This window comes from Medicago truncatula, chromosome 2, assembly GCF_003473485.1.
Source record: "Medicago truncatula cultivar Jemalong A17 chromosome 2, MtrunA17r5.0-ANR, whole genome shotgun sequence".
NCBI lineage: Eukaryota > Viridiplantae > Streptophyta > Magnoliopsida > Fabales > Fabaceae > Medicago > Medicago truncatula.
Window position 1 is genome coordinate 26,709,095 of NC_053043.1, and position 16,543 is coordinate 26,725,637.

At 34.9% G+C, this 16,543-nt stretch overlaps 1 protein-coding gene across 3 annotated transcripts; it reads right to left on the reverse strand.

Annotated features, from left to right (window-relative positions):
- Positions 1-2,442: 2,442 nt before the first annotated feature.
- On the reverse strand, positions 2,443-8,633 carry LOC120575718 (uncharacterized). Of its 3 annotated transcripts, XR_005644138.1 has the most exons (9): positions 8,392-8,633; positions 7,912-7,954; positions 3,853-4,027; positions 3,615-3,768; positions 3,407-3,517; positions 3,227-3,308; positions 3,037-3,132; positions 2,829-2,943; positions 2,543-2,674 (listed from the first exon to the last, which is right to left on the reverse strand). XR_005644138.1 is itself a non-coding variant. In XM_039830571.1 (8 exons), the coding sequence occupies exon 2, from the start codon at positions 7,555-7,557 to the stop codon at positions 4,318-4,320; it is 3,240 nt and encodes a 1,079-aa protein (XP_039686505.1). In that variant the 5' UTR covers positions 7,558-7,598; positions 8,392-8,633; the 3' UTR covers positions 2,443-2,674; positions 2,829-2,943; positions 3,037-3,132; positions 3,227-3,308; positions 3,407-3,517; positions 3,615-3,768; positions 3,853-4,317. The 3 variants fall into 3 exon arrangements, 2 of the variants coding, with proteins under 2 accessions (XP_039686505.1, XP_039686506.1); XM_039830571.1 differs by lacking the exon at positions 7,912-7,954 and having other exon boundaries at positions 2,443-2,674; positions 3,853-7,598; XM_039830572.1 differs by lacking the exons at positions 3,407-3,517; positions 7,912-7,954 and having other exon boundaries at positions 2,443-2,674; positions 3,853-7,598.
- Between the last annotated feature and the right edge of the window lie 7,910 nt (positions 8,634-16,543).

Below are 16,543 nucleotides of genomic sequence, written 5' to 3' on the forward strand. Positions count from 1 at the left end.
TCGTCATTCAACCGTTGAGGGCTTATGCCCTGGAATGCCTTGTCATTCAATCTGTTGAGGGCTCATGCCCTGGAATGTTAATCATTCAATCTGTTGAGGGCTCATGCCCTGGAATGTTCATCATTCAAATTGTTGGGGGCTTATGCCTCGGAATGCTTAGTCATTCATTGAGTTGAAAATAGTACCCTGTCGTTCGTTGTCGTTGATGTAGTGGATGATGTTGTCGTTGTCGTTGATGGTGATATTGTCGTTGTTGTAGGTTGTGGTCGTTGTTGTTGAGGGAGATATTGTTGTTGTGGTCGAGTTGTTGTTGTCGTTGTTGGTTGATTTAGTAAGAGTTATTAAAGTCGAAGAAGTATGAATATTATTGTTGACTTATATGTTGCTTATTACGTTATTTAATTAAGTTGATGGTTTATATATCTATTATTATTGTTTGTGAATCTCACCCCTTCTGCTTGGAATTGTTGCCCTTCGTATGGGTAACTTGCAGGTATTGAAGCTTATTAGAAGTGGTGGCTCAAAGTGTCTAGGGCTCTGATACGTACGGGATGGGATTTTCTTATTGTTTTTCATTCCTATGTATCAAATTTGAATATTGCTGACGTAGCCCTATGGTTGTTGAATTTATGTTGATAAGGCTTTATGCCAAAAATTTAATTATGGAGATTTAAACTATTGCTATCGTTGTTTTGAGGCAAATTTTCCGCTGCAAATTTAGTAATGACTTGAAGGACGTTTATTAAATAGGTTTTATATTCTATTTAAGAAATTTTGAAAATGTAGTGTGACATGCCCGTTTGGGAATTACTCTGATGCATGAATTATTAATTAATTGATTTTTGGGAAACGGGGTGTTACACCGGTCTCCAGAACCTTGGCACGGCCCGTGCTCACACTGGCACGGCCGTGCCAGACCTTGCCTCTCCAAACCCAGGAACTTAGCACGGCCCGTGCCAACCTCAGCACGGCCGTGCCCGACCCCAGGTAAGGTTAAACCTCATTTTTCTTCCCTCATTCACCAAACCAACATCTTTCATCCTTCCATCTTCTCTCTAAAACCTTCATAACCAAAAAAAATAAAAAAAATAAAAACCATTCCAACCACAACCTTTCATTCAAAAACCACTTTCATCCACCCCATCCAAAAATCATCCAAATTCATAGCCCTCATTTACCTCACCCAAAACCCACAAATTCATCACCAATTTCCACAACCCAACCCCTAAAACTCACTTAAACCTTCTCCCCATCACTAAACCAACCCTTTCCACTAGCACACTCCCTAAACACAACCACGCTAAATCCAACCAAGGTTAAGGCTATGGCTTCCGAAAGAGGTGGTAAAGAAGTTGCAAGCTCGTCAAGAGGACCTCCCCCAAAGAAGCAAGTTACAACAAAGAATCTTGGAATACAATTCAAGGACAACAAGCAAAGGGATAGGTATAAAATTCTCATCTCTAAATATATACATGCTTGTAGATATCCTGATTCTTTTAGCTTGAATGTAGTAGGCATTCACGATAATGTGTTTAACTTTCTAGGAAGCTAGCAGCATTCACAACCCTGTGCTTAGGTACCTTCAAAGGGTTATGGCTTGCACAATTTGGGGTAGGATTGAATTGGGGAACACTAGAACTGATGAACTCTTCATGTTGTGGGCTATGCTTAACAACCACCCCATTAACACTTACTTTTCCATGCTTGATTACCTTTCCCATCTCGGTAATAGGTCTAATGGTAGGGGAGAGATAATGGTAGGTGGTATCATCACATACATAGTTAGGCAATTGGGAGTGGGTGAAGACCAAGGGATTAACAAGATTGAGGGAAACAATAGGCTTAACATACACTACTACAAAAATGGGCTTATATAGCGCTTTTTTTTGGCTTTAGCTAGCGCTTTCAAAGCGCTACTGTAAATGGCGCTGGTAAAGGTAATATAGCGCTTTTTTTTGTATAAAGCGCTATCTAAAGTAGTGTTTAAATAGCGCTTTTGTTAAAAAGAGCTAGTAAAGTTTAACCTTAGATAGCGCTTTTAATATTAAACGCCATCTAAAAGGCTTTTAAAATAACGCATTCACTTCAAAAAATAGCGTTTATGTTTGAAAACGCTATGTAACACCAGGTTTAGATAGCACTTTTTGTCAAAAAGCGCCAGCAAAGATAATCTTTAGATAGAGCTTTTAATAATAAACGCCGTCTAAAAGGCGTTTGAATAACGTTTCCATTAGTAAAAAATAGCGTTTTAATAAAAAACGCTATGTAACACTATGTTTATATAGCGCTTTACACATGAAAAAAGCGCTAGGAAAAGCATTAAAATTTTTTTCAGGATTTTTTTTTTTTTTTTTACAATAAGATAAAATAATATATATATATATATGTATATTTTTTGCACATTAAAATTGAGACTATTATTTATCAAATAAAACTTAAAGATATCATAAAAAATGTATGTATATATAGCATAAATGTCAGAAATGTACATAGCCACTAATACATAGCCACTAATATGGTAACATGGATATCTGAAAGTTACAACTAATTAATTAGTTAATATAAGATCAAAATCTTCTATGGTAGCATGTCTTCATCTATCTTCTTGGTCGTCTCAAAATTTATATTCACAAAAAGCAGGCAAAATTTCCAAATTTTGTTCACTCTCCACCACCTGCATATGGCAGAAAACCCCATTAAGCAATAAGCAACTATATTATATTAGAGACAAATTCAAAGTACTGCTGATCATAGTACAAATTAAAGCAAGATAATAAATTAAAAACACTACCACTTCTAGCAAATATATTTTGAAACATGAAACTCACCCTTATCATAAAAATATCATATAAACAAAAGGCTCATCATGAACTGACACCATTCTTCTTGGATTTCTCTTAGTTTATCATTTGAGTATGTCGCACACTTGAAACCCTCAATGTACTGCATATATTATAACAAAAAATAATCATGTTACTTAATAAACTTAAATAATATATACAAATATTATACTTTAATATAAAAAATAACATATACCAGCTTTGGAATCTCATTTAGTTTCGAAATGAGAATCTCTTTCATAAACCTCATCACAAAGTACCCGCAATCTATACCATTTTCTTGGCGAGGACACTACAAAAAATAAAATAAGTTTGTATAAATAAAATTATTTATATTATATTCATACACTAATTGTTTAAGGTTGTTATATGTTATATTATCAAACCTGTACTCGGACCCATGATATGTTGTTAAATTTATTCTTTGATACTTGAGCGTTCCTTGCAGCGCGAAATACCTTTAGAACTCTACAAAATATAAATGTAAACTTTGATTACATACAACTGACCATATATATAGTTTTCATATACAACAACTGACCATAAATATATATATATATACTTACGTGTCAAACATACTCTTCATTTTTGGGTAATTCATATAGTCATTGAGTAATGGATCCATATAATATATGATTTCCGATATGGGATTAATGACAAATAACACCCAATGTCCACTACACAGATGTCAAAGTTAATTAGAAAATCTTCTATAAACGATGGTAAAAAGTGAGGAAAAAATATTCAAAAACAAAGTTTCAAAGAAAATCTTACATAGGCTTATGTATATAAAATGGTAGAATAAATAACTTGTGCTCTTCCATTGATCACAAGTGATTGGAATGTGTCTACGAACATCGGCACCAACGAAACTTGCAAACGTTGCGGAGTAAGTCCCAATTGGTTGATTACGAACATTCCATGACACCTAATAATTTCATAAAACAACTGTAGGTATGTCTAGAAGAAAGAAACCACATATAATTTAATTTTAAACAAATTGTTGAACAACCTCATATTTGACTCCTTTATCTCTTGCGCGGATGACATTCTTCATAAGGGTTATCCCACGCGTGATCTCACGCTCAATAGAGTTGCTTCCATCATTTCGGGAGTCACTTTCCTCATTGTCACTTTCCTCATTGTCAGGATCATAGTCGTTGTCTTCATCATAATACTCCATTGATCTGCAATAAGAAAATATAAAAAATTACATAAATGCGTTCATGGTTTAACAAACATTCATAATAGAAATACATTCATGATCATGGTTTGACAAACATTCATAACAGAAATACGTTCTTCAAACAAAAAGTAGAAAATAGAAGGGTGGGTATACTTTAATCACAACGAATTATCAAGATTTAATGATCATTCAATGAATACAGTGAATTTTATTACACAAAGAAGCTACTAATTAGAAGAGTACTTATAAAGAAATATTATCTTCAATAACAACCGTAGAACTTAAGAGTTTTTAGATCTTTTTTTTTTTTTTTTTTGCGGCAATACATTTTTTCTTTTTTTTGACTACATGGAATGATGGATCGATGGAAATTCCCTCAGCATGATCATCTCTAACATAAAAATCATCATCTATAGTAGGACCAGTTTCAGGTGATCGTGGATTTGCTAAGAAAGGATCATCCTCAACGTCCTCATCATCTTGATTTGTATTGTTATCATCTCTAACTTTGTTGGTCAAAAGTACCATGGACCATTTTACATTAGCGGGATCAGTGACATAGAATACTTGTTTAGCTTGTGACGCTAAAATGAAAGGCTCATCTTCGTACCCCACTCTATTAAGATCCACCTTCAAAAAACCAGGCTCATCATTCCGAACACCATTTTTATTATCAACCCACGTACACCCAAATACAGGAACTCGAAACATTGTGTAATCGAACTCCCGAATGCACTTGATAACCCCAAAATATGATAGATTTGTGTATGCTGGGTTTGTCTCCTCGGCACTTGAGATGTGCATCGATTCAGCTACTAGGGTGACACTACTATTTTGCATAGTGCTTTTATCATCTTGTTCTTTGGTATAAAATGTGTAGCCGTTAATTGCATATCCAGTGTAAGAATAGACATGTGAATTGGGACCACGTGATAAGAATGCCAATCGTTCTGAAACTAAAGCAGGATCTTCAGACAACTTCGAATAAATATGATTTTTAAACCATGTTACAAAATTTCGATTGTGTTCCCGTGCTATCCAATTTTCACTTCTATTTGGGTTCAAAGTATTCAGTACATCCTTGTGTTTTTTAACATACGGCTCAACCTCATCATCATTGTGCAAAATATATAATTGTACTTGCTCCAATTCAGTCTTCAATATTGTCACTAGTTTTTTTCCACGTAGCCCTTTTCCAGTTATTCTTTCTGACGTATGAGACGTATTAGGAAGTCCAATGGATTCAACGTTGGACAAATATTCAGTGTGAAATTCAATAGCTTCTTCAACGATGTACCGTTCAACAATACAACCCTCTGGCCGACTTTGATTTTTCACATAGCCTTTTAATATTTTCATATAACGCTCAGTAGGGTACATCCATCTCATATAAGCCGGTCCACACATTTGTGTCTCTTTCACTAGATGAATAGTTAGATGAACCATAATGTCAAAAAATGAGGGTGGGAAGTACATCTCAAGCTCACACAAAGTAACACTAATTTCTCTTTGCAATGTTTGTAAGCTCTCTGGATTGATCACTTTACTACAAATCGCCCTGAAGAAGAAACAAAGTTTAGTGATTGCACTTCTAACGTTTTCAGGCAAAATGGAACGTATACCTATTGGTAACATGTGTTCCATCAAAACATGGCAATCATGAGACTTCAAACCCCTTATCTTGAGGTCTTTCATAGATACAAAATTACTAATGTTTGATGAGTACCCTTCTGGAACTTTAACTTCATGAAGAAACTGACACAATACTTTTTTCTCCTTTCTTGATAAAGTATGAGCCGCAGGTGGTAAAAATGTGCGCTTTCCGTCTTTCACGGGTGCCAATTCAGTTCTAATTCCCATATCCATTAAGTCCAACCTCGCATTAATGCCATCCTTCGACTTTCCAAGTACATTTAGTAGCGTACCAATAATGCTATCAAATACGTTTTTTTCAATATGCATCACATCAAGGAAATGTCTTACATATAATGACTTCCAATATGGGAGTTCAAAGAAAATTGACTTCTTCTTCCACCCGCTTTTAACAAGATCTTTTGCAAAAGGTTTGCCAAATTTATTGCTCATGTCCTTCACCTTTTCAAATAGTTGATCACCCGTTAATGCAACTGGAGCTACACCTTTTTCTGGTTTTCCATTGAATGCTTTTCTCCACCCACGGTAGCGATGATTAGAAGGCAAGAATTTACGATGACCGAGAAAGATATTCTTCTGACAATTTTCCAACCGCAACGTTTCAGTTTCCTCTTCACAAATAGGACACGCTTTCTTACCTTTAACACTATATCCTGATAGATTTCCATATGCTGGAAAATCATTAATGGTGCCAAACAACATCGCCCTCAAATTGAAGTTTTCTTTCTTATATCCATCATAAACCTCCACTCCTGTCTCCCACAAACGCTTCAAATCATCAATTAAAGGTGCCAAGTACACGTCAATATCATTCCCTGGTTGATTGCGCCCATAAATTAACATCGACAACATCATGAACTTACGCTTCATACATAACCATGGAGGCAAGTTATAAATCACCAAAATCACAGGCCATACGGTATTTGGGATACTTTGAAAACCATGTGCGTTCATTCCATCAGTAGACAGTGCCAAGCGTAGATTTCTTGCTTCTTTCCCAAAATCAGGATAATCATGATCAATTTTAGCCCACTGTGGCGAATCTGCAGGGTGCCGAAACTTCCCATCTCTAATTCTATCATATTTGTGCCATGTCAAATGTTTTGCATCAACTTCACTACTAAACATGCGCCCGAATCTCGGTATTATAGGAAGATACCATACGACTTTCGCAGGAATAAATTCTTTCTTATATCGAGAGACATTACATTTAGGACACTCATTTAACGATGCGTATTCATTTCGAAACAAAATGCAATCGTTAGGACAAGCGTGTATCTTTTCATAACTCATGCCAATCGAGCACAACATTTTTTTGGCTTCATAGTTTCTACTAGGAAGAACATTATCCTTTAGCAGCATATCTATCAGAAGGGTTAACAAGTCTGTGAAGCTTTTATCAGACCATCCATTTCTCGCTTTTATATTGTACAACTTCAATACTACAGACATTCTTGTGAATTTGCTGCAACCATCGTATAATGGTTTCTCTGAATCACTAACCAATCTCTCAAACATTTCAGGACAATCCCGAAGATCTTCTTCAACTACATCTAGCATTTCGTCAACTCGATCATGGTCAAATGTATTTGTGTCAAATTCATTTGATTCATATGTCTCATTATTCTGAAAATCTACGTTGTTGTTACTCATCTCACTATGCATTGTCCAACATGTGTAGCTTCGATCAATTCCGTTCGCCAGTAAATGATTTCGCAACACAACCCCATTACCCCTTCCTCCATAACAACAATTTAAGCAAGGACAAATGATTCGATCGCGGTCAGTGGCATGTTTCACAGCAATCTTAACAAACTCTTCTACTCCATTTTCATATTCCTCTGAAAATTGGTCCGCAAACATCCATTTTTTATCCATTGTTTCTTAAAGTTAATCTAAGAAACAATTGATTTTTCTATCTACAAAAGGGTTACAAAACTATTACGCCTACAATATTAACATCTTCTGCCATATATAACAGCACATGAATATATTCTAAAAACAAATTTGTAAAACTACCATCAACAAAATCAAACTTCTGTAATACAAAGCAGCTTAGCCTTAGCATTTAGAAAATGGAAATTTGTAACATTAAAACTATATTTAGGGGATTAAGATTAACCCTGAACTATGATTTCAAAATATATAAACAAATAATGTTAAAACTCATTATACAGTGTCGGACAACATTTATGCTGTGAAAATATCATTTCTGAATCAACTTTGACTCACATTTTCTCATAAGCTCCCTCATTTAACTTCTTTATAAACACACCTAAAAACATAAAAACAAGCCCTTTTCATCATGAGGTAAAACCTAAATACTTATTGTAGTTGAAAAGTTTCCATAGGGTAGAAGCTTATCTAAACTTGGCCTCAATATCTACTAGTACTAAAAATACAAATTATATGGTAACTACAGTTTACAAGTCTAAGTCTAGATAACCTACTTGCAAGATTGTACTACAAAACAATTTCTTTTTCATTAACCCCAGCTTACAAACTAATAAGCTGTCTGATTAACATAATTTAGAACACCCCCTTTTCAAATTTGATTATTAACAAATTCAAATATTCTAAGTTTAAAACTCAGCCAAGAACTAGGGGTAGAGCTTCAAAGTGATAATCAAAGGCAATTAGCAAAGACAAAAACCAAATTTGTAAAACTACCATCAACAAAATCAAACTTCAATTTCACATTAACTAATTTACCTTACAATTTACAAGAACTAGGGTTTGTGGAGAGAGATGGAGATAGCTCTTTAAACACAACACAGAAGATGGAGGAGGAGGATGAGGAGTAGGCGAGTGGTCGCGGCGGCTGACCGGCGGTGGTGTGGTGGTTGTCCGTGGATTGGATCACGATTTGCTTTGTTGGGGAGAAGGAAGAGAACACTTTCCTCTGCTGCGTTTCTCTGTTCTGATCACTTGCTTGAAAGAGAAAATTGATACCAATTGAAAATTGATAACAAATGAAAATTGGATTGAAAAATATTAGTTTTAATGAAGGGCATAATAGTAATTTCCATAAAATTAGTATGTGATGCTCATTATTTATTTTTGATTACGACTTATATATCTCACTAACTAGTATTTAATCTAACTATTTGTTCATTATAATGTTTAATTTATGATAAAATTACACTTTTAGTCCCTTAACTTTATTTTAGGTAACAGTTTGGTCCTTTATCTTTATTTAATTTCAATTTTGTCCTTTTGATCCATTTATATATGAATTTTTAACCTTAAAATTAATGATTTTATTAGCAAGGACCAAAACCATATTTTAGCCTTATTTTTAGCCAATTTTATTAGCTCTCTATGATAACTTACGAAAACAACTCATAACTTATATGAAAGTAGTTTGACTTTATTTTATAGGGTTAATTAAGTTTTTAGTCCATATAAATATTTACAGTTTTATTTTTAGTCCCTACAAAATAAAATCTCACTTTTTAGTCTATGTGACATTTTTCTTAAGCATTTTAGGGACCAAAATTGTTGAGGGAAAGGCTTAAATATGCTTTTCATCCCTGCAATTATAGGCCGTTTGATTTTTCATCCCTGAGCTTACTAATCCTCCTATTTTGCCCCTGTAAAAGTTAATCATTTGAAAGTTCGTCCCTCTTCCCGGTTAATCACTGCCACGTCATCAAATTAGCAAAATGGCATGGGAATTGACAAAAATACCCCTGGCTTAATTTTAAAAATTTAAAAATCTGAAAATAATTTTAAAAAATTAAAAAAATTTAATTTTTTGAAATATGAAAAAAATATAAAATTATATAATTTTTTTAAAATCTGAATATATAATTTCGAAAATTATTAAAAAATCTGATTTTTTTAAAAATCATAATAATAATTTCGAAAAAATTTACGATTATATAATTTTAAAAAATATATTTTTTGAAATATGAAAAAAAAATGGAAAATTATATATATTTTTTTAAATCAGAATATATAATTTCGAAAATTATTAAAAAATCTGATTTTTTTTTAAAGATTTTTTAAAAAATCAGAATATTAATTTCGAAAAAATCTGATTATATATTTTTTAAAATTATGTGAAAAATTATTTCATTTTTTTTCGAAAAAATTATTTTCAAAATATTTTTAGAATTTTTTTATTTTTTAAAATTATTTTCAAATTTTTTAATTTATAAAAACAATTTTCAGAATTTTAAAAATAAGCCAGGGGTATTTTTGTCAATTCCCATGCCATTTTGCTAATTTGATGATGTGGCAGTGATTATTCGGGAAGAGGGACGAACTTTCAAATGATTAGTAATTACAGGGGCAAAATGGAAGGATTAGTAAGTTCAGGGATTGAAAAATCAAACGGCCTATAATTACAGGGATGAAAAGCATATTTAAGCCTTGAGGGAAATTTTTGACAGGGACTAAAAGTGCTGATGGAAAATTTTATAAGGACTAAAAATGCTGATGGAAAATTTTATAGGGACTAAAAAGTGTGATTTTATTTTGTTGGGACTAAAAACAAACCTATGAATATTTATAAGGACTAAAAATTTAATTAACCCTATTTTATAGTGTTGTAGAAATAGCTATTGTATAAGCAATTTTATGATAAGTGTGTATGTTTTTTTCTTAATTAAGTTGTTTATAAAAAAAAACCGGTTGGTTTCATACAAAAAACATGGGATATCTTTTTTGGAAAATTTTGCGTGTAAATAATATTTTAAGTGATATATATGAAGAAAAAAAATTAAAAAAATGTGTGTTTTGATGTAACAATTGATTTTTCATAAAAATTGAAAACAAATCTGAAATATGTGTTCTGCAGGGATCGAACAAGGGACCATTAGTTCAAAGTGTTTCTCATTTAAAAAAAAAACAAAAAAAAAATCAGCAGAGGGAATCGAACAAGGGATTTGAAGGTTATAATGTTAATGCTTGTATTTGCATAAATAGCGCTTTTTTTAAGCTATAAGCGCTATCTTTCAAAAGCTTTCAGTAGCGCTTATTAAGCGCTATTTAAGGTTGTATTATTTATAGCGCTTTCAATCAAAAGCGCCATATAAAATTTATCCTTTTTTTTTCTTAAATTATTTACTATTTTTATTTAACCTATACCAACTCTTTCAATACAAAGCGCTATATAAACTTAAAAGAATAAATGGCACTTTTTTGAAAAAGCGCTAGCTAAGACCTCCTTGTTTTAATTTATAGCGCTTTAGTGTTAAAAGCGCTATTTATGAGGCGCTATATTTTCCCAATTTTGTAGTAGTGATAAAGGCCCTTATCTCTTTGAACTTCATAAAACCTCGACCACCCATGGCCTATACACTTAAACTCAACGTGCCTATTTTGATTATACTTTCTAACCCATCTCGGACTAACACCGAGGTGGAAGAAAATTTGTTGTATGTTGGTGATAGTTCGCAGGTACATGAAGAGCACAATATTGAAGAGGAAGGTGCACACTTGCACCAAGAAGAGGATCACCATGACCATGAAACCGGAGGAAACAATGATAATAAAAGATGGACATGGATGCCAACCGAGGTTGAAAGGATAAGCACTGAGCAACTACAGCAAGGTGTTGAATTATCGGGACTAAGGAATGATGTCCTAAGGGGCAACCACATATCCGAAGAAAATAACAAAATGCTTCGGAACATGATGCATCATGTTCACCTCCAAGGTCCTCCCTATAGAACTCAATGAAAAATGTGAGCTTTCCTCTTCCTGTCTTCTCTTACTCCTCCTCCTCCTTCTTCTTCTTCTTCTTCTTCTTCTTCTTCTTCTTCTTCTTCTTCTTCTTCTTCTTCTTTATTTCTCTTATTTTGAATCATTGAGGACAATGCTTCTCCTAAGTGTGGGGGGAGCCTAATAAAGTGTCTTTAGTCGTAGTGTTTCCAAACTCCCTTGAACTTTATTCTTTTGTTGTGTTTTATTGTAAAAGGCATGAATAAGCAGCTCGTTTTTATTGTTCTATTATGACATAATTTTTTGTTGTCTCTTCAATGGTCGTTTCTTGTACATGAAAGTGATTTCTTGTGTTATAAGTATTCTTGCTATACCCACATCAAGTTTTATTGTGAAATTAATTCTCCAATGAGAAAAGCACCTAGTTGCAATCCTTGAGTAAGTGTATGAGTAGGTATTTTAAGGAACACGTTCTAGCTCTAATGGTAACCTGGACCCTTAAAAATCTTCAGAGTAAAAGTAGTATAAGTTTGTGTGGAAATAATTCTAATGTGATGAAATGTGTAAACCGAAATGGGGCGGAAGGATATCACCACACGTGGAGGAAAGGATACCCTCTCACTGACTTCCTAAATGTGGTGATGACTTCTCAAACAAATTGTGCTTGAATTAAACTCTCTAAAAAGAGGAACTTCCTAAGTGAAGTAAACAAGTTGTGGCACTACTTAGGGTGATCATAGAAACTTGGAGGAAAGGATACCCGCTCACGGACTTCCAATGTGAAATGATAGCCCCTAGGCATCTACAAGCCCCCAAATGTATAAATTCATCAAGTCTATCTTAACTCTCCCACTTCTCTTATATGAAATGAAGAAAAGATTTTTCTCGGTCATTTTAGTGTTAAGGTTAGAACCTGTTCCTCATAATATCTATCTTATACAGGAGCAAGAAAAGCGTTGGACTACACACACATACACTCACTTAAGATTTGTTGTTGGGTTGAATAAGTTTACAAAGAGTACTTGAAGTTGTGATTAGTGTACGTTGAAATGAAACCTCGAGGGAGACATAAGCTTTTATTTAAAGTGTCATATATTAATCCTTTTGTTGCTGCCATGTCTATGCCTTTTGCTTGAGGACAAGCAAAGATTCAAGTGTGGGGGAGTTTGATGAGTCATTTATTGCTTACTTTTATATGCTTTTTAGTTTAGTTTTATTTTATTTTATGATAGTATTATTTCCTTTTTAGGATAGTTTACTTTAAATTGCATTTTATTTTATTTAAGGAATGAATATTGGTTGGATTGAGTCTTGGAGCAAAAGAAAGGGACTTGGAGCCGATTGGACGCAAATATATGAAGATTGAGAGACAAAAATATGTCTCCCCCATGCCAGAAGCTTGGCACGGCCCGTGCTAACCTTGGCACGGCCGTGCCACCCTCTAGTGTCACTTTTGCTGCTTTTGCTTAGATTTTAAGCTACTCTATTTTTAGCCCGAATGTAATAGCTTAGATTTTAAGTCGAACAAATGCTATAAATAGAGTAGCCATCCATCACAAATATTCATCTTTACTTGGAATTCAATAAGTGACAATTGCTTTTCTAATTAAAGTTCTTTTCTTTTCCTTTATTTTCTTGTCATTTACTTTTATGCTTTCTCTCTTCTCCCCCATGTCTACGATGAACATGAGTGAGTAGACTTCTCCTTGTCTTGGGATTGTTGGATAAGTCTAAATGACATAATCCTAATCAAACCAAACTCTAAGCCTTAATCTTATGTAACCCTAATTTCTTATCTGAATTCACCGTCTTAACATGGATCAACCATTATCAAACTGTGGAAACGAAAGTGGAGGGTTTGATAATTGTTTATCCATTATTCCAAATATCAATTCATAAAACGAAAGTGGAGCTTTGATATTCGAACAAGTGAATTCAGACAAGGATTGCAAAGTCAGCGAAATAGGCTTTGCAATCTTTGAGACATATAGTTTCGATCTTCAAGGGAACTAATAACAATCAAGTCAGCGAAATAGGCTTGGCTGTTAGAAGAACCAAAATCTGATAGTAATCAAGTCAGCGAAATAGGCTTGGTTGCTAGAGGAACATAAGAGAAACTGTCTTGAGAAATTAGGTCTAAACATAACATTATAAGCTTATAGTTTTGGTTTGAAAAGGACTTGTTATTTAGATGAAACCAACGATCCCAAGGCTCCTTTTTTATTATATTAATTTTCAACCGTTTGAAAACCCCCAACTTACAATTCTCTTCTCTTCTAATCATCTCTAAAGGTTAATTGAATTAAACTACTCCCTGTCGGAACGATACTCTTTAAACACTACTTCGGTAAGACCGTGCACTTGCGGTTTTATCTCATCACTAATCAGTAAAAGTAATTCCCACCAAAATTATAATTTTACCCGTTCTCACAAAATGACCAAAATACCCCTAAGTCCAAAATGACTAAAATACCCTTCCAACACGGAAACCCATGAAAATGCACCCAATGATGAATAATCACACACAAGCACATAAAACACATAATAAAAGTAATTAAAATAAATCTAGCTAAAAATTGGGCTGTTACAACTCTCCCCCCCGAAAAAGAATTTTCGCCCTCGAAAATTACCTGAAGGAAACAACTCCGGATACGAAACCTTCATCCTATTCTCCGGTTCCCAAATGGCACTCTCACCAGTTGGTCCAACCCAAATCACTTTGAGCAAAACAATCTCTTTGCCACGCAAACTCTTCACTCACGATCCTCAATCCTAACCGGCCAAGTCTCAACCGTCAAATTATCTCTTACTTCCAACTCATCCACTTGAATCACATGAGACGCATCATGCACATACTTCCTCAACTGAGACACATGAAACACATTATGAAGATTCGACAAAGACGGTGGAAACGCAATCCGATACGCTACAACCCCAACCTTCTCAATAACATCAAACAGTCCAACAAACGAGGAGTCAACTTCCTACACTTCAAAGCACGACCAACACCGGTCACAAGATTCACCCTCGAAAACACATGATCACCAACCTGAAATTCAATATCCTTTCTCCTCGTATCATGATAACTCTTCTGTCTACTCTGAGACGCCTTCATCTTCTCTTGAATCATCTTAACCTTTTCCGTAGTTTCTTGCACAACTTCCGGTCCTAACAAAGCGCTTTCTCCGGATTCAAACCAACACAACGGTGTTCTACACCTCCTACCATACAAAGCCTCAAAAAGAGCCATTCTGATAGTAGAATGAAAACTGTTGTTGTAAGTAAACTCAATCAACCCAACAAACACCTTGCTCCAACACACAAGCTCTAAACAAATCCTCCCAACTCTGAATAGTCCTCTCCGTCTGCCGATCGGTCTGAGAATGGTAAGCAGAACTCAGTCTCAACTTAGTTCCCAAAGCAGCTTGCAAACTCTCCCAGAACTTAGAAGTAAACCTCGGATCCCGATCTGACACAATACTAGAAGGAATACCATGCAATCTAACAATCTGCTCAATGTAGATCTCATTCAACTATGCCACAGACATACCAGTCTTAATAGGAACAAAATGTGCCGACTTCGTCAACCGATCAACAATCACCCAAATGGAATCAAAACTCTTACTAGTCTTAGGCAACGTTCGAACAAAGTCCATAGAAATATTATCCCACTTCCACTCTGGCACAAACAACGGTTGCATCAAACCCGACGGTCTCTGATGTTCAATCTTTGATTTTTGACAAAGCAAACAAGCATAAACAAACTCACCAATCTCCTTCTTCATTCCAGGCCACCAAAACAACCTCTTCAAATCTTGATACATCTTAGTCGCTCCTGGATGAATACTCAAACTACTTCTATGACCTTCGTCCAAAATCCGCCTCTTACGCTCAATAACATCCGGCACACAAAATCGATCACGAAACATCAAAACACCATTCTCATCCAATCTAAAGTCTCCACCTTTACCTTGATTAACCAACGTCACTCGGTCCACGAGTTCCAAATCTTCCTTCTGACCATTCTTGATCTCTTCCAAAAAATATTACTTGTCAACTTCAACATCCCTAACCTCACACCATCCGGTGTCAACTCACTAACCAAAATCAAATCTCGTAACTGCTCAATCAATTCCAATTCTTTAACCATCAAAGCAAACATATGCAAAGTCTTTCTACTCAAAGCATCAATAACAACATTAGCCTTCCCGGGAAGATAACTCAACTGAAAATCAAAATCCTTAAGATATTCCAACCATCTTCTTTGCCTCATATTCAACTCTTTTTGATAAAACAAATACTTCAAACTCTTGTGGTAAATGAACACCTCAAACTTAGAACCATACAGATAATGCCTCCAAATCTTCAATGCATACACAACGGAGGCCAATTCCAAATCATGAGTCGGATAATTCTTCTCATGCATTTTCAATTGCCTCGAAGCCTAAGCCACAACCTGACGATTCTGCATAAGCACAATGCCAAGACCTATCTTAGAAGCATCACAATACACAACAAACGATTCCTTCGGATTCGGCAAAATCAACACTGGAGCAGAAGTCAACCACTTCTTCAACTCTTCTCACACTTAGCATCCCAAACATAAGTTTGTCCTTTCTGAGTCAACTGCATCAATGGCAACGCCACCTTAGAGAATCCCTCGATGAACCTCGGATAATAACCTGCCAAACCAAGAAAACTTCTAATCTCAAAAACAAACTTAGGAGATTCCCACTGCCATACTGCATCAACCTTAGAAGGATCCAAATAAATAACACCCTTAGAAATCACATGACCAAGGAAACTCACTTCCCGCAACCAAAACTCACACTTAGACAACTTAGCACACAACTGATTCTCCTTCAAAGAAGCAAACAAAATACAAAATCAACACGACACTTAACACAAACCACAACCAACTGAGCCTCCGCAGCCAAAGATACCTTCCCTTGCCAGACTAACACACTAGAAGCAACCTGCTACTCCCCCAATACGCTCAAACCCACCTAAAAGAACGAAACAACACAACAAGTACCGAAGGTAACTCAATACCATTCGCATACAAACATGAAATTCAATGAATACTAGTCCGGACAAGACCGACCACGGCTCAGATACCAACTTGTAACACTCCTATTTCTATTAAAGCAATTAAACATGCGAATAATACATTTATTCAAGAAATAGAGGCTAC